Raw genomic sequence first — 26,487 nt, 5'->3', positions numbered from 1 at the left:
TAAAAAAACCAGTGACTTACTTCTTCTGGGTTTCCTGATTCATGTGGCTGCCATGTTTCCAGCTGTCTCTCCAGCTCCTGTCTTAGCTCATTGACATCTTTTAAGAAGGGCTAAGAAGGAAAAGTCACAGATAGAGGAGACCCAGGTTGGAATCACTAATTCATTATCCTTGGTTGCCTTCTTCCCCGCAGTGTGAACTCCCACTGAGATGCAAAACTTGAGCAAACTTAATGGCACAAAAGATGCCAGACAACTATTCTCCTTCCCATTTTTTTGAGGGTAAGATGGATAAAGGAAATTCTGAACATTAATAAATCCCAAAGTACTACCCAGGAAGGTATCAATAACAGAAATATTCTTTGATCTAGACTACCATTAGGTCAAACAGTTTGGGAAAACTCAGTTAATTGGCTCTTCCTAAATGAAAGCATTAAGTCAAAGATGCTTACTGCTTAACCAACATAGACTTAACTGACCCGCAGGCTCCCAACCCAAGGCTGGTGAATGCTGAGAAGAGGGCCAGAGGCCCACGGGCCAGGCCCCCAACTGTGGCCAGGTAAGGACACAGACCTCCCACAGCAACACTAGGATTGGCTATTAGAAGTGTGTTACCTTCTCAGAGAGCTGCTCACACACCTGCTCAGTGTGTTACCTGACACACTCAGAAGTGTGTCATACCAATAGTACTCCTTGAAAGATTGATATGATACGAAGCCCCCAAACAACCAGATGCTTATGAAGTTTTTAAGAATTAAAAGCAACTTATAATTCCATATTGTCAACTTCTTAAAGTGGTGATCTGTTAAAAGTTTTAGGACCTGGAAAATCGTGTCCACAAGTAACTGATGGGCTGTGTGAATGGTGGAATCTTGGCTTCTCTCTGGTTTCTCATTCTCTGTCTCCTTGTGTGCTGCGTCTGTCCTGGGGTGCTGGTCTTCCTCTGTTTTAACAGTTTGGGTCTCCATCTCCATCTCTTCAGAGCCTGTTCTCACACAAGGACCGAGTTTTACTTACGTAACATCAGAATGAAGACTGAGTGTTCAGTCCCATGTCAATCTTACAGTCGCTCAGACCTCCCAGCGCATTAACATGTCAGCTCCCTGTGTTCTTTCTCTCTGAGATAGTCATTGCCAATTCGTACTTCCTTAACTCCCCTCTCTCCCCACCCTGTTGTGTTCTGGGGAGGGGAAAGTAGGGGAAACTGTTTAACCCTGACAACCCTTGTAGGACTGTGTGATCCATTAAACTGTGTGCATGCAGAACAATGATAAAAATAAATTAGAATCATAGTTCCATCTTATAGATGAGGAAGCTGTGGCAAAGATAAATAATTTGTCTCCACCTATAAAGTAAGTAAGACAAAGTCTGGGTTTGAATCAAGGAAGATCTAATCACAGAGCTATGTTTTTACTGTCCCATAATGGCAGTCTGTGATTCTAACGCCCCTGAGAAGAAGCAAGCAGAAGTAGCAGCTGTTGAATTTAGCAGGTTACTTTGAATTTGCATTTATTTCATTGCTGATGTTCTCTTTCCATGTGTGTTGAATACATTAAAAAAAAAAAAACTGCCTTATAATAGCACGTGGGCTCGGTTATGAAATGCAACAGTTATAAAATGTAAGAAGTTAGTGTTACTTTCTCACATGCATTTCCCCTATTTCTTTAAACATTTTATGCTAATATTGCGTATTTTATAATTAAAAATATTGTTTCTCTAGTAATCAAGAACATCTCTTCTGGTTACAATTGGAGTATGTGCACTGTTCTGTTTTCTTCTACATATTTAAAAAAGATTGCCAGGATTTTGTCTGGAACTTGGGCTTCTCTGTGAATGTCAGTGACCTGTAACACCAGTCCCCCACCTTTCTACTCCCAAAGGAAGTATGTACAGGGGAGTTACTATGGGCAAATGAGTATCTAAGTCATGGGTTAGGACATGTAAAAAGAACAGACCAGGCGGAGCTTAGGTGGGAAGCAGGTGTTCACCACAGAACTCACTCACCTGGCTGGGCCGTGCTCCCCGACTTGACCTCCTCTGGCTTCAGTGACTCTGTGTCTACCGCTCTGAGCTCCTCCTGCTCCTCTGGGTCCATGGAGGTATCCTCTACCTCCTCCTCTTCGTGAGCCTTGCTGGAGTCCTTTGCAGACTGCTGCTGCTCCGTGCTGGCCACATCTGCCAACAAAGCGCATACACATAGAAAGCTTAGCTCTTTGCAGAACAGAGTCATTGAGAGTGGGTGTGCTTTTGGTCAGAGATTCTACCACTGACTAGTTACGTGGCCTAGAGACTGGACGCAAGTACTTGGCTTGTGAGCTGCGGACCTAAGTGTCTTATTTCCATGTGTAACCATGCATGTGACCACAGAATAGGATGTTTAGCTGCTGGGTTTTTATTGCTATGATCAGAGACTGAACCAGAGTAAACGTGCTGAGCACATGACTCAGAGCAGCTAACGGAATTATCCTCATTGCCAAGTCATGGGTGGAGAAACTGTAGTGATGAAGTATAACAGCGGGGGACGGGAGCAGGGCACAGAAAGACAATGTGGGTATCCCAGCATCGTGACCCTGGACAAGTCCTTAAACCTCTTTGGCCTCAGGATGCTGATCTATAAAATGGAGGCATCCTAGCTCGAGATTACTAGAGGAATCAGGCTGCAAAGCTCAGAACAGTGCTAGGTACAACATGAAAGCCCCGTGTATGGCAGTCGTCATCGGTTCTGCTTCATTTTTCTTAAAGGTGGGGACAGGAAGAGAGGAGAGTAATCCACAGGAGAGCAGTCTTTTCTGTGTCATATTATCAATACCAGCTTGCGTATTAGGAACAAAACAGTGAAAAGTCACCCAGAGAGCTCGAGGGGAGACTGAGTGATGACTGACTCCTATACTGAGATCTCTTTTTCTTTGTCACTTACACTCTGAACCACTGCAGAGTGAGTGAAGAAACCTCTGCTACTCAGATCCCTAAGACCAGTGCTGGGTTTGGAGAGCCAACTGTCACCAATAATATTTAAAAGGCTTCACTAGACCCAGAAACCTGAGCACTGAAACCCTGCACTTGGCTACAGATACCTTTATTTCAAAACCAAGTTGTATATCTGCACAGTTCTTATTAAAAGGAAACTCGTTTGAAAAGTCATTTCCCCTCCCTCTTAAGATGACTTTGTAACAACACCTGGCAGACACACAGTCAGCATAAGCTCTCACAGAGCTTGATGAGCAAGGGAGGGCCCCCCCACCCGCCCAGCTCTGTACCATAGGTCTGTGCATCGTAGGGCTCGCTGCCCTGTTTGATGTGCTCAAATGCTTCCGCGTCTTCCACCTGGGCCTGGGGCTGGGCCGGGCCCTGCTCGGCACTGCTCTCGGTGTCCATGGTCCTCAGCCTCTTATGCACACGCTCATTGTGATCACCCATGGAGCGTTCGTTGTCGGCCTGCCCAGGTTTCCTCTTAAAACTCTGTGGGAAATATGAGGAAATTCATCAGAACTTTGTAATACAAAAAGAATAAAAATAATGTTTATCCTCAGGGGGCTGATTAAATAAATTAGGTACAGCATACAAGAGTGGAATTCAATGCAGCTGTTGATAGGAAGATCTCTAAATACACATACAGAGCAATCTCTATGATATACTTTTATATCTGAAATAAAGGCAGAGGCAGAGACACTCTCACACAGGTGCACACACACAAACAGCCATTCATATGCTACATATGCAGTAACTCTCTTAGAAGACAAGACTGGTAGTACCAACATGCTTTGAGGACAGTCCCTTGGGTGGCTTGAGCACAGGGATCAAATGGAAGCTTTCTAGGGCATTGGTTTCTATAGGCTGATTTTGTGTCACATGCATAAATAGCACCCCGTTTTAAAAATCTTATAATTAAAACATAAAATAGGGAATTTGCCAGCATTACAGCAGTTGGAACTCAGCACTTTTATTGCTGGGGCCCAAGTTTAATTCCTGGTCAGGGAACTAAGATCCCACAGGCTATGCGGTGCAGCTAAATAAAATAGGATTAGGATAGGATAGAATAGAATTGAATAGAATTAAAGAAACCAAACACAGAAGAGAATGGACAGTGAACAGAGTACTACTGGTTAGTAGCTTGGCAACTACCACCTGGTTCTTAGGCTCCAGAACAAGAGCATCACAGGATCAGGATATGCATTTGTCTGTCCCCACCAAGAAAAAGTGAAGAAGCCTGGCAGTCCTGGTCTGCTAACCAAGGATGCCATCATGGTGGGACAGCAAAGGCTGGGAATTTTTTTTTTTAACCAGTATATCTGGAGCATTATCTTACATGCAGCCTTCACCTAAGTTTAGCTGAAGAGCGATAGAGACCTGTGTGTTTTTCCTGGTGTGTTTCTGGGAGGCCATCCGCGCCATGAAGCTTGATTCGTGGCCTTCTGCCTGGTTTGCATCTGCAGCTCCACTGCCGTGTTCCTGTGAAATCCAAGCCACAAAGAGTGAGGGGCAGGAAGCGGAATAAGCACCTGGTTACAGACTGTGCTGCGTACAATTCCCCTCAGTCACGTGCAGTCGGCCCTCTGAATCCGCGGACACGGAGGGCCCACAGCCCTATACCAGTTTATATAAGGGACTTGAGCGGCCCGTGGATTTGGGTATCCGTGGGGGTCTTGGAATCAATCCCTGTTGGAACCCAGGGGATGACTGTGACCACACCTGCCTGTCTGCTCTGGAGCTCACCCGTCACTAACGCCTGGCCTGTGGGCAGAAATAGAAATACTTAGACCTGTCTGTTACCCTCTTGGGGGACTCTGTTGTCTATAGGAAGTAATGGCTTACTCTGAAAGCAGGACAGACATCGATCAGAAACGAGGCTTCATCATCAACCAGCTGGGTACCGTTGAGACTGTCATTTAACTTTATGGGGGCTTATTTAACTCAGGTACAAAATGCAGAACATAGAAAGAACAATAATATTTATTTTATAGGGCCACTGTGAAGATCTACCAGAGTAATGAAATGCTCAGCAGCTCAAGAACGGGTGTTGAGTAAATGGGTTGGAAGGGTAAGAGAGGTATAATGGTTGTAATTACTGCTGAGAAAATGGGGGTTCAGAGAGACCAAGGGAGTGGTCTAGAGACACCACTGAGCAGCAGGCCCCCTGACTTCCAGGACTCCCTCCAGACTACCTGTGCCCCAACTGTGGCTACGAAAGACACACCACCCCACACCAACGAATGAAGTGTTTTGCTTTTTAAATTAAAATGTTTGGCAGCCTGGTGAACAGTAAGGGAAGAGGATGCACTGTTACCCATATCACTGCATGAAACCTCAAGTCAACCCTTCTTTGCTTAGGAGCTTCGAAAACAGAATTTGAACCTGATTCTCCCACAGAGAACTACACTGCAGTAATTTTTTCTCATTAAGCACACCACTTATATACAGTGTATAAAAATATTCTGGGGTTTGTTCCATATAAATACAGGTGTACGACCGTTTTCTTAAAGAATGGGAGCTGGAGTTTTAGATGTCAACAATAAAAAACCGTTACACAGCAATCACTACTGCTGAACAGAACACGGTTTCACACAGGGAGAGGAGGCCCTCCCAAGAGGCGGCTGGTGGAGACGAGGCCCTCACCTCCCTGCCCTGCTCCGTCTCGGGCGCGGCCCCAGCCAGCTCCACGGCCCGCTCGCTCTGCACGCTCTCCAAGCCTGTCTGCCCACAGGACTTGTGCTCCTTCCTCTCCGCGGACTCTGGCACTGGCTCCTCCATGTCAGAGTCCTCCCCTTCTTCTTTTTCCTGTGTCTGCAAGGAAATCAAATAGCATTAAATGCTCTGAGGGGAGAAGATGAAGTGAGGGTCCCCCTCCTCACCGAGAGGAGCCTGCAGGCAGGGGATCAGCCACAAACCGAAAACTGCTTGGCGCTGTGACCTGCTCATGGAAAAGTATCCTAAGACAGAGTCTAGTGAGAAGATGGTACTCTTTTCTCATCATTATTACTTTTAGCAGAGGACAAGGCAGATCCGCCGTGATACCTGAGGCTGGAGACCTTGGTCAACAGGTGTGTCCTTGTCCGCACTTTCCTCACTGGTGTCTTTGTCCTTGTCCTCCGAGGACAGTGGAGCCTCCTCTGCGTCCTCTTCAGGGTGCTCGGCAGCATCCTGGTCTCCGTCGTCAGCTCCGGTATCCATCTCTTCCTCGCCCTCCTCCCCCTTGTCATCTTCACTGAGGCCTCCCTCAGGCTGGGGTTGACCCTGACCTTCATCCTGATCAGCCTCAGTCTCTTCATTTATGTCCTCAGCATCACGACTTGCTTCTTCAGTATCCTTTGGTTGTTCTTTAATTTCCAAAGGATTCTCTTCTGGACAGATTAAACAAAAAAAAGAATGCAGAATTAAAAAACTAAACAATATGATTTCTTAAGATGAGATACAGTCACACAAGCATCTTTTTATTATTCTCAAACCAGAAGCTGGCAAACTATGGTCCATGGGCCAAATCTGGCCATCTACATATTTCTGTGAGTAGTTACACTGGAATGCCGTTGCATCCAATTGTTCACCGACGTGAACAATACACTCCATCCATTTTGTATTACCTACGGCTGACTTCACACTACAAGAGCAGAACTGAGGATTTGCGACTCTGTTGCAGCTTATGACTGTCAAAGACTGATCTGTTTATTATCTGACCAACCCTTCACAGAAGAATTTAGTTACATCTGCTCTTCACTATACTTATATATTGCATACAACTGTTTGGATATCCATTAAAAATCCAAAAGCCACCACAACAATAGGAATATTTTAGAACAGACAGGCAATGCTAGTCTAATTTTCAATTATCATTACAAATAACTGATGGACATCATTCCTTACCATACACAGAAAATACAACATATATTCAAATAGGAACAATCCTATTTGAAAAAGTTTTGTTTAAAACAGCTTTTCTATAATTTGGATATTTCAGAAATCAACTACTTTGTTAGTAAATAATTCTTTAAAATAATTGCTCCTTCAGAAAAAACTAGTGGTTATCACTGTGTGGAGGGGAGGGGTAACATAGGAACAGGAGGTGTTAGGTACAGACTGGTGATGTAAGATAGGCTCAAGGATGTATTGTATAACACAGGGAACATAGCCAGTATTTTGCAGTAACTGTAAATGGAAAGAACTGTATAAAGATAACTTTTTCACAGTAATTGCTTCTTAGTTTATTTACATAGTAGCTTAAAATGAGTCTGGATATTTTTCTAGGGCAAAATAGCTTATTAGATTCTCAGTGAACTTTAATTTTATGCTTGCTTGACTGTTGAATTTAAGGTTGAAATAAGCTTCCAGTATTATAAGGTAATGAAAAGTGCCTTAGAAGCAACAGCTTATACTATGCTTAAAAAGGAGAACTAGAGATTCACTGGGTGAAGAATGTTCTAAGCACAGGTTATCAAATACCTTAAATGTGAAAAAGGCATTTTACACTTATGAGAGCCATATACTCACCTCCTAGATTTAAGAGATATTAATATTTTGCCACAAGTGTATCACATCTGTCACTTGTATTTAAGGAATAAAAGAGTTCTGGACACAATTGTCAGGGTTCTGGATGTCTCTGCTCTTCCTACTTCCTCAGAGCTCATAACCTGGTTACCGTGAATTATTTCTGTGTTTTCATACATTCTTTTAGCAAATTTTCACATAAATAGTACCTCTCATTTATTCCTTTGTAATTTGCTCTTTTTGTTCTAATATGGTGTTTTTAATAGCTTTCTAAATATGTAACTGCCTCACTAAGAAGCTGAGTGAGGCTGTTGCTGCCTTCCTGTCTGGTTGCCCATCCTGACAGGGCCTCCGTCACAGCGGCATCACCTACACCACCTCCTGACAGCAGGAGGCGCTCCCTAGGGGAGCCACACTCAGAGGGAACAGTGGGTGGCAGAAGCGCTGGGTTGCTGTTGTGCCAAGTGAGTTCCCTTGGGATTATTCAACTTCACTTCCCATTATGATTTCATATTTCAGCCTAAACACACAATGTAAGCACAACAATCAATAACTTTCCTGGGAGGCAATTCCCTGGCAGTCCAGTGGTTAGGACCTGGTGCTTTCACTGCAGCTGCCCAGGTTCAATTCCTGGCCAGGGAACGAAGATCCAGCAAGCTGTGTGGTACAGTCAAAAATAATTAATTAAAAACAAACAAAACTTTCACCAGAAAGGTAGTAACGGGGCTCTGCAAGAAGCCTGACTACCTGGACTGCACAGTGTTTATACCAGCCCACGAGAGGGGCCCACGGTGAACCTGGAGGGAGGCAGAGCCGCGTGTGACCGCACCACCCGGACACAGGCAGTGAGATACGGGACAGGTGACTGGCGTGACAAAGCCCTGCTGGCTACAAGCGTCAGGTCTACCTGGAGGAGAAACACAACAAAGAAAAAGCAAGCCATCTTGCCAAGCTGGAATTACATGGATCAGAGACGATAATGAGCTGGCCAGGACGCTGGCCTGAAAAGGAATCAGTTATTACTCATTTTCAGAGACTTTCAACAGGCTCTTTATGTTTTAAAAGACACACCTTCTCCATCTTCACGGTCAGTGTCCCCATCACCATCCTTGTCTTCAGTGTCTAAGTTCAAGTCATCTGGAAGGTCCAAGGCCTCAGGTTCGGGCAGCTTTTCCTCGTTGCCATGGTAAGGATCCACCTCGTTCTCATCATATTCCCTCTTTGGGCAACAGAGAGATCAGGAAAAATAAAAGTAAACTTTTAAAAGGAATAACATTCACACATAATTAGCTCTAAACACAGCTGACTCTTGAACAACACAGGTTTGAATGGTGCAGGTCCACTTATACAGACCACTTATGTGGATTTTTTTTCAATAAGTATGTGCTATGGTACCACACAGACTTGTGGCTGTTAAGGACCTGAGGCTGAAGATCCACGGGCGCAGAGGGCCAACTATAAAGTCACCCAGAGCTTTCCAGCCTTGCAGGTGGTCAGTGCCCCCAGTGCCCCGACTGTCCAAGGGTTACCTGTCCTTATGCCGAGAGAATACAATGTCTCTGCTCTAAAATTACCAGCACGCATTAGAATTTTACCAATATTTTTACAGTTTTCATGTCGGAATGTCAGGTGTCACTTTTTGTGCACATTCTCCATAGATAGGAGGTGCTGTGTTACCTATCGCAAAGAGGACATGGAAGTTTATAGACGAAATATACAAAAGGACTGTGGGTTTTAGTTTCTAAACTATAACATGAGTCCCAGCAGCACAAAGCTCATCTCATCAGTAACCAGTGGTTAGATATTTTATGTTAAGAGGCTCTATGACACATTCCTTTATGAGGCAGTGGGAAAACAAATGATAAGTAGGAAAAAATACGTCCTGAGATGCCCTGGGAGCTGTGCGTTGCAGTGGCCCTGGCCTTGAGTGAGAAGAGCAGGTGGGTTCTGAATCCTCATTACCTCATCTATTTGTTCATTAATTTTGTCTTGGCCTCGTCCATCATCATCAGCTTCTGCTTCTTCCTTTTCCTCCTTCTTATCTTGCTGGGTTTTCTCTCTGTTTGACTTGCCAGCATCTAAGTTGTCATCTTTAGCGACAAGCTCAGAATCTTCCTAAATATCAGAGGAAGAAAAAAACACAACATCATCACTCTCAATCTAAAACACTGCTTTCACTTTACCATCTAACGCAGCTCCCTGACATGTGCTGGGCCAATCCCTTGGAACCATCCAGCTGACGGGGCACACATCATCCTGGAGGGATCAGGCAGGACAGCGCAGGTGGCAGCAGTGACAGCAAGCATGTGAACAGCAGGGTGGGGAGGGCTGTCTGAGCTGTGGGATGCATCACACCCAGCCCTGGGGGTCCCCTAAGTTCAGGGCTGGGGAAGTGCAGTGACCACTGGCAGAATCAGATATAGCATCTATAACAATGCTCCCATTTCCCTCCTCCGTAACACAAGGGATGCCTCAGGTCAGGCTACTCTTTGAGCCCTGAATATAATAAAAAATCCAGACGGCAGAAAAAAAAAAACAGAAAAATAGAGACGGAAGAAAAACCAGACAGCAAAGAGCGAGCAATGAATGACGGGGAGTGGCAGTGGGTAGGGAGACTGGCCCTCTCATCGTGGGGACACAGTGATGGGGGAGTCTTCTGCTTACCTCGTCCATTCCTGGTCCCGTCTCTTCAGTCTTACTGTCTTCCTCCTCCTCTTCTTCATCGTCATCATCACCCCAAAGCCTCTCATCTAGTTTGTCAGCTTCCTCACCATTCAGATCGCCCATCTGTTTATCTAGGTCTCCAGGCTCGCTATCTGATTTTTCATCATCCTCTTCTGAAAGGGAAGGCACTCAGCTCAGTTCGGCAGATCCCCAGACTAATCTGTTCCTGTGTGTGTGGGAGAGGCAGGGACCTGGCCAAGATCCTACTTGGGATGTGCTGCAGTTCTACAGAACCCCCTACAGGCAGATGCTTTTAGGTGTCCTGAAGCACTCTTACTGTGTCTGCAGACTGGAGAAGAAAAGAGGTCTGGGATGTGTGATGGTAGAGGACTGTAAGGAGGGTGGTAGAACAGCTGTCAGGATGTCTCATTCTGGTGCTGGGAGAGTTCATTAAGGGTCCCAGCAACCTCACTGGGTTTTGGTTTCTTACCAGGGAAATGATCAAGGGTGGTCTACGATATCTCCAAGGTTCCTCCCCATCTCCAATCTATTCTCTGCCAATGATTCTAACATCTCAAATCATGTGTCTCAATCAAATAACCAGACTTTTCTTTCCTTTGTCTTTGATCAAGGTCTGCTTTGACAAAGGTCATACTCTTATACTTACTTAGCCATGCATATACCTTCTTCTACTCTGAGGTTAGCTATCATTTCTGTAAGGTGTTTGCTTAAAATAACACACTGTATTTCAAATTAAGCTTTGGATAGAAATTTAGGACAACAGTTGAATTATGGTAATAACATCACAGATGATACTGTGCTGTAAGAAATCATTATCAAGTAATTCTCAATGACATGTAATACTCATAAGTTAAAGAAAAAAGCAGACTATAGAACCATTCATGGTGTGTGTGTGTGTGTGTGTGTGTGTGTGTGAATATATATGCAATAAATGAAAATACTCCAAAATTAAGTGATTTGGGTGACAGGTACAATGGTATTGATTTGGTTTCTGCATTTTCATTCCAAATCATCTACAACAAATGTCTACTGATTTTGCAATTAGAAAAAAAATACATATATATTAAAAAAAGAAAAAAGCCTCTCTAGAACAATTCAACTTGAGCTGAGAGCCAAGCTCGGTGAGGGTGCATCTCCTCGCTCTCCCTAGAGGACACCACAGGTCACTCATCTGGCACGTGGAGTAGCCGGAACATCAGAGCCAGCGTCTCAGTTTACTCAGAGCAAACTCTCCACAAGGAACTAGAGACTCCTGACACACCGGCATACATACAGCATATGCTGATGCTTCCTCCCCAGTCACGCAGAGTAACCAACCTGCTCCAAGAGTATATACTAGGCTACTTATTGGGAACACGTGGTTTCCTGGAGAAAACAGCCACTTTTCAAAAACAAGAATGAAGTGGCAGATAATCTCAAACCTTGTTCTTCCAGCTCCCCATCATGCATTTTCCCATCAAAGTCTTCTGACATCTCAATGGCATTATCCTCGCTCTTAATGTCTGATTTTGAGTCAGGATCTTCTTTATCCTTTTCTTGACCCTTCTGAAATGTATCTTCTGCCTAAATAAAAAAGCATTAAATAATGTAAATGAACTACCATTTATTCAGCTCTAAATAGAATATAAATATATAAATGCCAAGGTCAATGGTATAAAATTTTCTCTGAGGAGAGAAAAAAGAAGCAACAGAGAAAATGCACATGATTTGTGACTTGCTTTAATATTTCTGTTAACTAATTTCTAGTTATTTTGCATTTGTTGTTAGAGAATATAGACGTTTATTGAGGTTTCCTTCATGTGAACATTTTTAAAAATCCAGACATATTTAAAAAGTCTATACATTCTGCATGTAGGATAAAAAAAATTCGCTTACTGTACTGCATATAAATTTAATATCTATCTTGTCACTTCGATCTCTCATAGACATTACCCAACTGTGATGTAAATTTCCCCCTCTACTACTTTCTTTTTTATCTTTTTATTTGAAGTATAGTTGATTTACAATGTTATGTTAGGTTCATATGTATAGCAAAGTGATTCAGATACACTCACACTTCTTCAGATCATTTTCTATTATAAGTTATTACAAGGTATTGAATACAGTTACCTGTATTATACAGTAGTTCCTTGCTGCTTATCTGTTTTATATATAGTAGTGTGTATCTGCTAATCCCAAACTCCTAATTTATCCCTCCCCCAGTTAATGCAATTTTCTTCACTTTTCCTTAGACTACATATTCCTACACAATCTATATTATATCTTGGGCAAAAGATTCAGATTGCTATCTCTTCCATTATGGTTGAATTTTAAAAGTCCTTTTTAAGATACAAAAGTAATATAATCTCATATAAAAATTTCTAAGCCAAACAGAAAGAATATGTTTCCCTGGCACCCCCATCCTCCAAAAGTCCCAAAGAAATTACCACTGGTGATGTTCTGGCATGTCGTTTTATCTATAAGTACACTAATAGACACTTAGAAATATAATATATACAGTATATATCAATACCTGCCTCCAGTATTTTTTTAAACAAGAAAGGGATCATTCTTTACAAACTGTTGTGCAATCTGTTTTTTCAAAATTAAAAAATATGTCCTAGGTATATCTCCATGTTGATACTTAAAAATTTATCTCATTATGTTTATTTATAGTATTGCTCTGCATACATAGTATCATTTAAAAATAATTCCTTCCTGATGAATATATGGGTTCTTTCACAATTTTCACCAATGTAAATAATGCTGTAATAAACATTTTTATTTAAATACACTCCCTTGTACACATATTTATCTTGGGGCCTTATGAGATTTCTGTGAGAAAACATGGAATTCCTAGATCAAAGAACACAAAGAGTTTAAAGTTTATTAGACACTGCCAAATTCTTCTGAAAGCTTTTCTATCCCACTTAATAATGTTTTTTTGCAGTGGATTTGTACTTTTCTATTAGGTTTCTTTACTTTATTTTTTTTTTCCTCATTAACAAAGTCCTGGGTGCTAATTAAGTTAAATTTGAGAATTACAGAAAGGCCAATACATACACACAGACACACACACGCACTGTACATTAGAGCTCTACCACATAAATACGAGCATTATTCTTTTGGTTTTTTTATATCTTTCCAATTTTCCCTTCAAAGGAAGAGAGGAAATCTGGATTGGTTTGTTCCTCTATTTTTAATAGGTATGACCATACCTTAAATAGAAATTTATGGACTAATTTACATTTAGAATACAGATGATAAAATGAAATTCCACTACCTGTTCTTTCTTCAAGTCACAGTTGATTAATGACTAAATGACTAAAAGTATATTTTTTAAAAAATCCAAATCAGATTGGAATTTTAAAAAGTAATATAAGAATCTTAGTCCAAAGCATCTAAATATTTCAAAAGCATTCTTGATTCCAACTAAAAAAGGATATAGATATTTAAAATCTGAACATGTCAAAGACATAAAACAATAAAACCTATTAATAACAAACACTAGCACTATTGTTTAATGTAATCATTACTTAAAATAGCCAAACTTTTTGTCCTTAAATGAACCACTACCAAAAGTGTTCTCTAGAAAATCAGCAAAAATGTTCCCATTTAAAATAAAAAATTTTAAAACTATTTCCTTCCCAAATTGTAGGTACAACCAATGACTGAGCTACAAAATATCCTTTCTATTGTCTTCAAGCTTTTAATTTATAGCCACTCCCTAGACTCCAGTATTCTTAAGATACCTAAATCAGTCTGAAAACCATTAACCTAATAGCAAAAACATTTAAATGTGTAATGTAAATACTGGAAAAGGAGTGTATGCTTCTGCATCCAATTTACATATTTCATGGCCATGAAAACATACCTGTTCTTCATTTTCTATCTGATCACTCACATCCTTCATGCCCTCGCCTTCTCCAATCCCTCCTCCCTCGTAGTCATGGAATTCAGTCGCCCCTTCTCCCGCTGAATCTTCCATAAACTCTTTGGGCAGGCAAAATCCCTTGAAAAATAAAGAGTGAATGTTACGTACAAATGCAATAAAGAAGTGATTCCCAGTCCTGCTACAGGAAAAAATACCCTACATAAATGATAAATTCTTATCTAGCTCAGTATTTTATATCTGATGGAAGGACAGGAGACTTTTTGACATTCTTTTCTTCCTTGGTGGTAAGTTATTATGCAGTTTCAAAGCTTGACATCAGATTTAATATATGAAGTTTTGACTGTGAAAGCCTCTGGTATATAGTAATCTGTCATTCCGCTAATAGAAAAATTTGAATGAGGCATATACTAAGGATGGTATTTAAGAAGCAAATCACCAGGGGTGGGGAGGGAGAGTAAACCCTCTCAGTGTCTAAATCCCAAAAGGGGTTTGTCCTTCTTTATCTACTTCCCAAATTAGTAAGCCAGAGAGGAAAGAGAGAAGACAAGTACCCTTGAGGTATTGCAACTTGAAAATAGATGCTGTGAGAGATTCCATTTTCTTTCATTAAAGAAAACTTTGTGTGATGTTCCTCAAATCAAGTCACAGTGCGTGCATGTGTGTGTGGCTAAGTTTCTTCAGTCTTGTCTGACTCTTTGCAATCCTAAGGACCACAGCCCACCAGGCTCCTCTGTCCATGGGATCCTCTAGGCAAGAATACTGGAGTAGGTTGCTATGCCCTCCTCCAGGGGATCTTCCCAATCCAGGGATCGAACCTGAGTCTCTTACATCTACCTGCATTGGCAGGCAGGTTCTTTACCACTAGCATTTTAAAGAACCACTAGTTCTTTACCACTGGGAAGTAATTATAATGCCAAAAAATTTTTTTTAAAAAGCACCCCCACCCTTGAGCTAACCTGTCATGCTCAGCCTGGGGTGTCTGCTGCTAAGGCACTTGGCAACCCTTATGGCATGGGGTCTAGAGATACAGCAACATTTGTAAAGAGTTAACAAAACTGTATTTCATGTCAGAAAATAGCCTAAAAATAAGTATCAAATACTAGTGTGTGGGATGAAATTGACTAGAAAAAGAAATAGAAGAAAATAATGGCTCTCCATCAGAAATTCTACCAGAGAAAAGTATAAGCTATCAAGATATTTGTCAATCTGAGGATGAGAAGGTACTATGAATACGCTGACAACAAGACCAAGATCCACAACCAGCAAACACTGGCTGACTGAGTTACTCAGAAACAGCTCTCTATGGCTTAAGTGCTTTAATCACAACCTAGATCTATTTTCTTAGCACTGTATCTCATCTGTTTTCAAGTCCCCTCAGCACTCCTCAGAGAGAACAGGAATACAGTACAGAGACTTAAAAAATTAAGGGAAAGGCAAACTCACTTTCAGGACATGTATTCTGAGAAAGATGACTGGAAAATACATTTTGGTTAAAATAGTGAGGTAAATGGCTATGTACTCCAGTATTCTTGCTTGGAGGATCCCATGGAAGGAGGAGCCTGGTGGGCTAGTCCATGGGATCACACAGCGTCAGACCAGACTGAGCACCTAACATTTTCTCACACTATTTTAAAGAAATACGTTTAGATGCATGCAGAGTAAGTCATAAAAGGAGGGAGATTCAGACGTCCTTCCGCAGGGCACATTACTGCTGCAGCTGAGACGGACACTAAGCTCGCAGCACTCTGCTTTTATCAGAACCATTTCTACCCACCACAACCCCGTCCGTAAACACACACAGGTCTGACAGGCCGGTCATTCTAGAACCTGTCAGACGACAGCGATGGTGCAAGTGGACAATCATAGCCGACCCAAGTCTGGGCACCCTCAACATACGGTCCTGCCCGTCTTCTGCATGCCGTGTTCCCTCCAGAAGTGATGGGGTGTGAGACTGGCTCAGTGCCCATCAGAGAGAGGGGGCAGATCTCAATAAAGGGACACACTTATCCTCTAGAGACAAGGGCTTGCCTCCCCATTTTTTTTTTTATCCCTTTGTAGTATTTTAGATACTCAAAACTAAGAACTTGTGACTGTTTACAAGAAGCCTAGACCTCACCTTCAGTTTGTAAATTCTTATCTTCTTTAAGTGCATCTCACCTGTACCATATTTAGATTCAGGAAAGATCTTAAAATACTAGGGACATTAAAAGGGAAAAAAAAAGAAACAAAAAACAGAACAAAAAACTATATACTTAGTTGAAGGTGGTTCTCATAAAAATGCAAGTCTCATTTTACAAATGAGCAAACTGAGGCTAAGTGACCCACTCACTCTGAACCTTGGAACCAGATAGCCCTGTGACTGGCCTTGCCATGCCATGCTGAGCCTGTTAGATCTGTCTGCTGCTCCTGAATTCCAAGGGTAGGATCCACAGTCTCTACAGTATCAATGCTTTTCACAGCACTGGGATCATGGCTGCATGAAGGAATGACTTCCCTATTAAAGATGCCCACCTCTCTTAACCTTAAGAACCCCATTACCATTTCATGAATAAGTATAAATAACTTACAACTTAATAGCATTAAAGTGAAGTTGCTCAGTTGTGTCTGACTCTTTGCAACCCTATGGACTGTAGCCTGACAGGCTCTTCCGTCCATGGGATTTTCCAGGCAAGAATACTGGAGTGGGTTGCCATTTTCTTCTCCAGGGGATCTTCCTGACCCAGAGATCAAACTCAGATCTCCCACATTGCAGGCAGACTCTTTACCCTCTGAGCCACCAGGGCTTAACAGCATTAAGGATTCATTTATCCTACAGGTCTAGCTAAGAGTTATCAGAAGACTTCAAATTGGAGACAGAGAGAGAAGGGTATGAACAGAAAGCAACAGCCTTTAGACGGACTCTGTAGTCTAGGGAACTGCCCCAGTGAGAGACCAGATTTTAGTAGAAACTAGAGACCTGATTTTAGTAGAAACTAAACCAAGACTTTAGTAGAAACAAGCTTAGTAAAAGGGGAATAAACAAAGCCATAAGAAATTCACAGGGAGGGCAAATCACCTCCTGCTATTTGTGAAGGTCCAGAATAAAAGCCCATCAAACCAAACACTGATGGGTATGGAATATTTGGGTACCTGCTGCTCTATGAAAACAGTCCTTACCTTCTGGGCAAGCTCCGTGAAGATCTGGGCAAGCACAGAGAGCAGCTTTGCAGTGCTGCGGTGAGTCGCCAAAGACATGGTCAGGAAGAAGAGGACGAGGTCAGAGTACCTGGACAGCATGGGCACCAGGCGCACCAACAAGCGGCAGGACTGGGTGAAGAACTGGGGAAAAAACAGATCGAAAGGCCTGCTCACACCAGGTCTCCTCTGGGCTAACCAGGTAGTGATGGTGGCTGCACAACACTGAGTGTATTAAATGTCACTAACGGCACATTTTAATTACACACAGGTACACCACCCGTGCTCACTGGGATTTCCTCCTCGTTCACACACTCTCTCACAACACTACACTTCAAATTCTTAGTGACTTAAGTCTCTTGTTAACATTTAGTTAACAAGATTGTTTATCTTTTTAAAAAGTATGTTTATCAACAAATTCTGCTGGGATTCAAAGTTCGCACTGGAAGCAATGCAACAGAATAACACACAAGTCCTATAAAGTAAGTTGTTTCTCTGGACTTAGGGAGATGACAATGTCATCCTCTCCTGGCTTATGAAAGGGAAAGGGGGTTGCATGATATGGCCAGTAATCCTTAGTTATGGCGGTAACATCCACCATTAACATCAAACACCCAGGAGTATGTGATTAAGATATGAAAGAATTCTAGGTACGTCAATCCTAGGTACTCTAGACTGCCATCATTTTTGCACTTACAATTGTAATCCTTAGCAAGCAAGCTCTAAGTTTTCCAAAGTTTGTCAGTGAGGTCTTACGCACAAAGAGATCAAATTATTAATGATTCTGCCAAGGAGGCCTGCTTTGGGAAGACTATGCGGAGTGAGGTGAAACCCCATCTGCTTCTGCCCAGCCCACATGGACAGTGAGAAGCGTGTAAGGATCTGCTGGTTACCGTGTGCTTGGCTGCTGTACCATCCTCGCCAGATGATTTCAGCCTCTCCACCAGCTCAGAGACAGCAGAAATGATTCTCTGCACACGCAATGTGCTCACGTCGGCCCAGAAGTCCTCCTCCAGGAGTTTTGTGAGGTGTCCTAACTGCAGGCTCTCGAGGCCTACAGTCTCTTTCATTCACAGAAAAGAACAACATGGTGAATAACAGAATAAACTCTCCTCCTCTCCATTCATCCAATAATTTATTCCAACATCTGTCCTTAGATATTTAAAACAGATCATCAAATGAAAAAATCAGGTAAGAAACTAGTATTTTCCTGGTTCCAGACATACCATCTTCTTCTTGGGGTCTTGCCTGGTCAGTGCTCTCCTCTGTTTTTTTACTGTTTCTTTCTGCTAAATTCTGAATGGCACAAAGGATGGCCTGGATGGCAGTTTCCATTTGCTCTGAAAAATCCTCTACAAACCCTTCATCCAGCATTTGGTTTCCTAGTAAAATAACATGGTGCAGAACAAATTTTTAAAACTCAATCATAAGTTTCAGTGCCTCTGGAAATTACTAACAATCCTCATTTGTCATTTTAACAAACAGCCACCAGCTAAGCATGTGCTAAGGCTGAGTCACTGTCAAGCTGTGCTGGGTATAAAGAATGAGACACATCCCTGGCGTAGATGAACCTACAAGGTTATTTCCGTGTATTAAAACAATTTTGCTGAAAGAATGCCAAAAATATGAAAACAGTTAAGATGGAGCGTATAAACACCAACTTAATCCGAATAGGAACTGTCAGCTTTCCAGCCGAAAAGAGAACTTTCTGGAATAGCCAGTGAGCCTGTGCTGTCTCCCTACTCATGTGCTATAAAGTAAGTAATGTGATGGCAACCCAGAGGCAAGGTGCTCAAACAAAAGTTAAGAGCTATGTGCTCGGGCTTCCTGGGTGGCTCAGTGGCGAAGAGTCTGCCTGCCAATGCAGGAGAGACGGGTTCAATCCCTGGTCCAGGAAGATCCCACATGCTATGGAGCAACAAAGTCCATGCTCCAGAACTAATGAGCCTGTGCTCTAGAGCCTAGCCTCAACTACTGAGCCCACATGCCACAGCTACTGAAGTCTGCCCACCCTAGAGCATGTGCTCCCATCAAGAGAAGTCACCACAGTGAGAAGCTCACACGTCACAACGAAGAGTAGCACCCACTCACTGAAACTAGAGAAAAGCCTGTGCAGATCGAAGACCCAACACAACCAAAGATAAATAAATTATATATATATATATATATAAAAGAGCTATGGGCTCCAACCACACTTCCTAGCCTTAGAACCCTGAACAGCATCTAGAACAAAATGTTTCTTTAGGACAATGTGGACCTAAATCTATAAGACAGCATTCCTATACTGGGCTTTTACTCCGTTACTGAAAAGCAGTCCTCACCTTCTTGGCTGCCTGGGGTGAGCAGATGTGTCTTCCAGGTAGTGAAGTCATCTGTGGCTTTATTGATCTCTCTTCTTACATATTTCATGCTCTCAACTAAAGCCATTTGTGGGTCTGTTTGCTCACTCTCAACCCCTGGAAGAATGAACAAGGACTCTAGGCCTTGCAAATGAGCTGACACCTGGGATAGGCAACTCAGCCCAGAAGAGCAAACTTCAAAATCTTTCCTGCAACAACAAAAATGCCACCATGTTGAAAGCAAGGCGCTACCACCCATCCACACCCACCCTTCCCTCCCTCCAACCACTAAAACTCAGGCCATCTAGAGATTTACAGCTGGACATACAACACAAAGCACTATGCAGGTCACCAGAAAACTGAGGACTGAAGCACGACCCTTTCCTTCCCTCACTAAACTGTGACCACGTGCCCACACAGAGGCAGAGCAGAGACACAGGCACACTCACCAAGAATGAAAGAGAGACTCGCAAGATTGCTGCCTAATTCTGTCAACATCAGCTTTCACGGTTTTAACGGTTTTCAGCATCTCTGTTAATCTCGCAGTTGACTGCTGCCAATGTGGGTCCTGTTTCCGCATCAGGCAACCAGAGGGCAGCTGCGTTTCTGGAGCTGGGGACGGGAAGGTCAGGTCTGACGGGATCAGGTCTAGCGCTGCTCCAGAAAGCAGCCCCTGGAGGTGCTCCGGGTCTTCCAGGTAGGGGGCGTGTCCGGGAGCAGGCCCAGCAGCAGGGCAGCACTGGAGGAGCCAGGAGAGCTGCTCCAGCAGGACTTGGGTCTGCATAGCCAGGTGCTGCAGCCTCTCTGTCCACTGCTGCACCCCGTCCTGAGGAGGGAAGGCCACAGGGTAGGCGGGCGGCCCCGTCAGCCTGCCATCCATCTCTTGCACACAACTGAGGAGGTTCCTGCACAGAGAAACAAACCCAGGGGAAAAACACATGGCACCTTCAACTGTGTCACCGAGCCGTTTGTTAACAGTGAATTCATTGATTTCTGGATGAAGTATGGGCTCTTCCACACAATCAAGAAGAGAAGCTCCCCCAGAGGAGTAAAAGGTCTGATCATATGCCTTCTAAAGTACTTAAACACAGCCTTTGGTGTTTAAACACATCCTTCAGAGTAGCAGAATGGGAACTCACTGCTTATTGTCTGCCACTGACAGGCCTCTCATACCCAACAGTCACAGCACCACAGTGACTTCAGCCACTATTTTCTAAAATAAAAAATCTAGTAAATGTAGTATAATTTGCTATATAAACTCTTGTGAGCAGAGACAAAATAGCTGAAGTGACTACAGTCTAGAATACGATCTCTCAGCCAAGGATCCACTCAGCAGGTGATGACAGGCTTCCTAGCCGTCCTCATCTTTTTAAATATTTATTTCCGTTGGGGAGCATCTGTGTATAGTTCAGCAAACTGCAACTCTGTGATCCAAAAAGCCTAACAAACTCAAGTTGACTCACATCGGATCTCCTCGAGACTGGGATGCCCCAATGCCATGAATGCAACCCTGTTCCTCAGCCCACATGGACTGCCAACCACGAACTCCCTCACTCCAGACCCAGGTGTGGTTCAGCTGTGACCATTTTTACCATCTGACTCGGCCTTCAACTCATCCCCCAGAGGTGCTGCCAACACCGGGGGGCAGAAGTGTTACCATCAAAAGTAAGGGGCCGAGCCAAGGCAACCCCATCTGCGTCTTTGGGCCTCAGACCTCACATTACAACTGGGAGCAGCTCGTACAGCAACTGTGAGCCGCACACAATTCTCCCTGATTCATTCCGAGAAACACAGCCAGTCAGCAATACCTGAGGAGGATCCACTGCTCAGTCAGCGCAGTCAGGGAGCGCCGCTGTCGGATGAGCACCTTCATCAGATGCGCCGAGAACCCTTTACACCGCTCCACGTGGCCCACGCCCACCTCCTGGCAGGGAGAGAGGAGAGTGTGCTGAGGGGCAGCACGGTGCAGATGCCACTGGTCCTGCACTCCTGGAGGAGCCCTGTAGGGGGCAAGCTGGGTGTGCTGCCCTCTAGAGGCCACACATCCGTCCACCTCTGGGAGCAGGGCTTCTCCAAGTATGCTTCCACAGACCACGGATATTCCATGAGCAGGAACTAGTTTTAACACCAAAACTGGGTATCAGTGATCTTTTCTCAATTTACCGGCGGGGTGGGGGCAGAATCTGAGGGTAGCATTCAATTTGAAGTTTTTCTTCCATAATTTTTCTTAAGGATTTGGACCTGCTAGCAAATGGTGAGTAACAGAACTTGTTATCAAATGCTTTCTGGTTAAGCACAAAATTACATTGATTACATTACATTCTCAGGTTGATAACTGCAAAGAGCTCAGTCGCCTCCAGTGATGGGCTGTGATCATGTGACCAGGTCTGAGGATGCTGTCCTGGATAACAGGAGTCCCCAGGTCCTGCAATCCCAAGGCTCTATCATCCTACCTTGGCTGGAGCCGCCAGGACTGCAATAAGCCTGACGTGTCGTGCAAGAGAGCGATAGAAGTACTTCTGGCAGCCCTCCCACGAAGATGAGATTTCTGTAAGCAACCTGGAGAAGAAGTCAACATGATGTAATTAATTAAAACCGTTATCTCCACCCCAGATCCGGAGGAGTCAGAGACTGGTCTATTCAGCCACAACCAGAAACCAAGAGTCTGAGCAGATTTACTTCTGTGAGGACCCATTGAATCAAGTACTCATCAGTCCTTTACACAAAGGATGTGACAATAACATGAGACCTTAGAAAAGGTTTGTGTATATGGCACACTTAAAAATGTGACCATTCTCTTACAGATTTTCACCTGTACATTCAAATCAAGTGAGCAGATCTCAGAAAAATCAAAGGCCCAAAAAATAATGGGAGAGATAAATATGAGGAGGAAAGAGAAATGAAAAGAAGAAAATCAACAGTTACTAACACCTTCTTTAAATGCTCAAAGTGGTCCCTTGTCTTCCTCACCCCACCAGACTCCCAACAGAGCCCAACCTTCCAATGTTTTACATTCGTTCCTTACCTTTTAAAAGGGCAGAAGGAAAGGGAAGTTTTTTAAAAAAGAAAATTAACACTTACTAGGTGCTCACCACCTGCCAGTCCTGAGCCGGCACTTTTTAAAATGTTATCCTAATGGTGACACTGGGGCAGAAGTACTGCTACCCCTACTCTGGCAAATGAGGCCATGGAAGCTTAGCTGCCGTGCTTCATTTATAATTAAAAACACTGACCTAGAATCAGCCTCCTGAGTGCTGCTGACTATAGACAATGCGCTCTGGAGATCCAACGGGCGAAGATGGAGCATTTCTTGAGGGTTTTTTGTACGGGCCCAGGAAAGACCTTTGCGATATGACAAACCTAGGAAATAAACAGCATGTTTCTAAATAAGGAAACTCTGAAGAGAATGGATTAGCAATGCCACCGCTAATCAAAAGTCGTGTCCTGGGAACAGCATCGCCCAGGACTCTCAGGCCCTGCCCCACAATGAGCGAAACAGAATCCGCTCCTGCACTTCAGCAAGATTCATATACGAGTTACTTCGAGAAGCACTGCTCTCTGTGCAATGTTGGAAGGGTATGTGCTGTACAACAATTGGCGATGAAAATAAAACACATGGTTTCTGAGAAACCTCACTGCAAAATTGTGAAACTACTTGGGAGTCACAAATGGTTCATCATAGGATTTTCATACGTGCAACTGGAACTCTGCGAATGGCATTTCAAAACCTTGCTTTCCACCTTGTGTTTCGCACTATCTCAGCTGTCTCTACAAAGTTTCCCCAAATCAATCATGTTATATTTCTTCCTAAAAGCAGATGAGTATACTCCACTGAGTTTCCAGTGAAAACTGTACCAGTTTTTGTCAGGTGTTTAAAGAGGTCTGCTAAAGCTCGCTGCTTCTGCATGAGAATGTGCTTGGCTTCCGACCGCTGCTTCTCCTTCTCTGCGGAGGGGTCCACCTTTAGGCTCTGAAGCTCACTCATAAAGGAGATCACTTCACCTGCAGGGAAGACAAGGGAGAATCATGGAAATCCCCAGGAATTCTTAATATACTCAGATTACCCAAGACCAAGGACATTTTGGAAAGAAACACCAAGTGTCATTCATCTTTACATCTAACAGTCCTCAAGATTGGTAAATTCTCAGTAACAACTGATGACATGCATGACAAGAGAAAAATCGGAAACAATCTATCTTGACAACAAACAACCCAAATAAAAGTAGCTAATCTTTTTATCCAGGGGTTTTATAATCACTCAAGCAAAAAACTTATTGAGCATGGATCATGTGCCATGATTTACATTAGGAACTTTAAAACACTTGAATAAACTTCCCGTAACTACAACATGAACTGAGCTTCTATGCTGTAACGTGTGCTTCGAAAACGTTCTAACCTGTACAGCTCCAGAACTTCTTTGTAGCCACTCTAAGAGGCTCAGAAAGTCTAGTAATTTTCCAAAGGCCATTCAGCTACAGAGCAGATTTGAAGCCAGGACTTGAACCCTGGCTGAACTGACTCCAAGGCCCAGATTCTTTCTCCAGCACTGTGCTGCCTTCCTGAATACCCACAGGAACCGAGAACACGAAGGTGCTACCAATCTGCCACAGGCAGTGTCATAAGCTGACTGCGTGTCCTTGCCAAGTCCACGTCGAAGTGCTAACCTCCCAGGACCTCAGAATACGACTGTGTTTAGAGATGTGGCCTCTGAGCCCATGAAGGTAAAAGGAGGCCTTGTAGGTGGGCTCTAATCTGATCTGGCTGGCAACCTTGATAGAGGAGACAGGGACACAGAAAAGGCATCTACAAGCCAAGGAGAGAGCCTCAGAAAAACCAACCCTGCTGACACTCTAATCTTGGATTTTCAGTCTGCAGAACTGTGAGAAAATCAATTTCTATTGTTTAAACCACCCAAGACGTGGCACAGCTGCCCCTTGAACAACATGGGTTTGAACTATGTGGGTCCACTTACATGGGAGTTTTTTTTTTTTTTTTCAATAGTAAATACCTCGGGGCTTACATGAGCCCGAGTTGAATGAATTCGTGGATGCGGAACCATGGACACAGATGACCGACTCTAAGTGACACTTAGATTTCCCAGCTTGTGAAGGGGTGATGGCCCCAGCGCCTGTGCCCTTCAGCTGTACTTTGCTAAGGCAGCCTGAGCAGATGGGCTAGCAGGCTGTCTAGCCCATCAGGTGAGAGCCCACACACTGCACACAGCCGGCACAGCCAGCAGGAGAGGTCGCCGTGTGTCTCCCAAAGGGCGCAGCTGGGATCTGTAGGCCATTCACCCCCATCATTAGGCACAGGCAGGCAGGTTATCTTGAAAAATGCATATTAGGCTATTACTCTAACAAGTTGGTTTTTACTTTATTTATCTGGCTGTGCCAGGTCTTAATTGCAGTGGTAGGATCTAGTTCCCTGACCAGGGATCGAATCTGGGTCCCCTCCACTGGGAGCACAGAGCCATAAACACTGGACCGCCAGCCAAGTCCCGCTAATAAGTTTTTTTTCCCTGTATAACTATATTCCTGAGGTCAGACTGCAGCCTTACTGGAGAAGGACCAGCTTCACTGTGACCCCACACTCGCTGGGGCTGGGTAGAGGTGGAGGAAGTCGTGAAAGGCTGCCAAGGGCCCAAACAGTCTATTAAGTTCTGGATCCCCTTTCCCAGTCATTGCTGATACACTGCAGAGCAAGAACCACCAGGGAGACAAGATTGCTACGGCTCTCTGAAGCGAAAGGAAAAAGAAAGGGACCATGGATGAACTTTCCTTCTCCTTTAACTCAAGAGAGACAGCATTTTGAGAGGTGATGATGGCATCCAGACTCTAGGAAACTCGTGTTCCTGACCAGGAAGAGCTGATGTGGACAAGGCTGCTGTAGAGAGTGGCTAGCACTGCTCTGGTCTGCATGAGAGGAGGACAAGACGAAAACCACGATGACCATCTGTGGGGTCTCAGCTGATTGTGTCTGGGTGTTGGCTGGTTTGTAACCCACTTGCTTATTCAATTACCTGCTCTACACTACTAGGACACAGGTAATTAATTCCAGCCTTTCTAGGCCACTGGGGATACTTCAGAAAGAAAGCCTCCTCAGTCTGGGCATGCACCCACCGGTGAACTGGTCGAGGCCCTCCACGAGGTGGGGCAGGGGGCTTCCCTGGATGAGCGTCAGGCACATCTTCCTCATGCGTTTCAGGAGTTTCGGCAAGCGATGCAGAAGGGGCCCCTCCGAGGGGAGAGGGGCGCCCTGACACTGCTCTGGAACAGCAGCCTGTGACACAGAGTACAACAGTCATGTACACCCCCACGCAGGTGCTGAATTAAATGTCATGCCCTCCACATACCTGGCTCAGCAACAGGAAACTCCCCTTGCCCCGTCTCTGAAGTCTCATAAGAATAAATAAAACATCACCAAAAGTAAAACAGCATGTGCCTCAGGTACTTAGCAGAGTATCGAGCTGGTGTGCGAGGTCCCTCTCTGGGAAGCCCCCGACCCCACTGCCCCCAGCGCTGCCTTCTGCGCTTGTCACGAGGGGCCGTCCTGCTCCCTGAAGGCAGGGCTGGGCAGCGTAACTGCTGCCTCTGAGATAATGTGCCACACTGTGCTTCTCAGACACACAGGCAGGGCCAACCTGACTGCCAAATCCTACTCCAGCCACCGTCTCCCATCCCCCTCTAATTCCTGACACTTCAAACACCAGGATCCAGATACTAGGGAAGGCAGCAGACGAAGGGAAACTAGGCAAAGGGAAAAGCTTTTGTCTGTCGGGGCCACAGTTTTACTACTTTTTTTTCCTGAGGAATCCTGAAATTCTTAACTCAATAACAAAAAAATCTGATCAGCATTATGAGAGGTGAGGTGATGAATACAATCAAAAGAAAATAAATTTGGCAGCCATATCATATGTGTGCAGCCATATCATATGTGTGCAGC

At 44.0% G+C, this 26,487-nt stretch overlaps 1 protein-coding gene across 1 annotated transcript in view; it reads right to left on the bottom strand.

Annotated features, from left to right (window-relative positions):
- MDN1 (midasin AAA ATPase 1) overlaps positions 1-26,487 on the bottom strand; it is a 142,331-nt gene that overhangs the window by 8,542 nt on the left and 107,302 nt on the right. The window contains exons 74-95 of the mRNA XM_040238799.1: positions 25,665-25,824; positions 23,401-23,547; positions 22,779-22,905; positions 21,999-22,104; positions 21,354-21,469; positions 19,995-20,450; positions 19,528-19,754; positions 18,433-18,588; positions 18,100-18,269; positions 17,189-17,350; positions 14,012-14,149; positions 11,580-11,721; positions 10,138-10,310; positions 9,436-9,588; positions 8,545-8,692; positions 6,010-6,335; positions 5,611-5,778; positions 4,345-4,446; positions 3,255-3,456; positions 2,002-2,172; positions 819-982; positions 21-110 (exon numbers count right to left, since the gene is read on the bottom strand). Of these exons, the coding sequence (XP_040094733.1) occupies positions 21-110; positions 819-982; positions 2,002-2,172; positions 3,255-3,456; positions 4,345-4,446; positions 5,611-5,778; positions 6,010-6,335; positions 8,545-8,692; positions 9,436-9,588; positions 10,138-10,310; positions 11,580-11,721; positions 14,012-14,149; positions 17,189-17,350; positions 18,100-18,269; positions 18,433-18,588; positions 19,528-19,754; positions 19,995-20,450; positions 21,354-21,469; positions 21,999-22,104; positions 22,779-22,905; positions 23,401-23,547; positions 25,665-25,824 (3,804 nt within the window). The remainder of the gene's footprint in view (positions 1-20; positions 111-818; positions 983-2,001; positions 2,173-3,254; positions 3,457-4,344; positions 4,447-5,610; positions 5,779-6,009; positions 6,336-8,544; positions 8,693-9,435; positions 9,589-10,137; positions 10,311-11,579; positions 11,722-14,011; positions 14,150-17,188; positions 17,351-18,099; positions 18,270-18,432; positions 18,589-19,527; positions 19,755-19,994; positions 20,451-21,353; positions 21,470-21,998; positions 22,105-22,778; positions 22,906-23,400; positions 23,548-25,664; positions 25,825-26,487) is intronic.

This window comes from Oryx dammah, unplaced genomic scaffold (assembly GCF_014754425.2).
Source record: "Oryx dammah isolate SB20612 unplaced genomic scaffold, SCBI_Odam_1.1 HiC_scaffold_4, whole genome shotgun sequence".
Taxonomy (NCBI): domain Eukaryota; kingdom Metazoa; phylum Chordata; class Mammalia; order Artiodactyla; family Bovidae; genus Oryx; species Oryx dammah.
The sequence above is the reverse complement of the archived record's forward strand: the minus strand, read 5'-3'. Positions and strand labels throughout refer to the sequence as shown.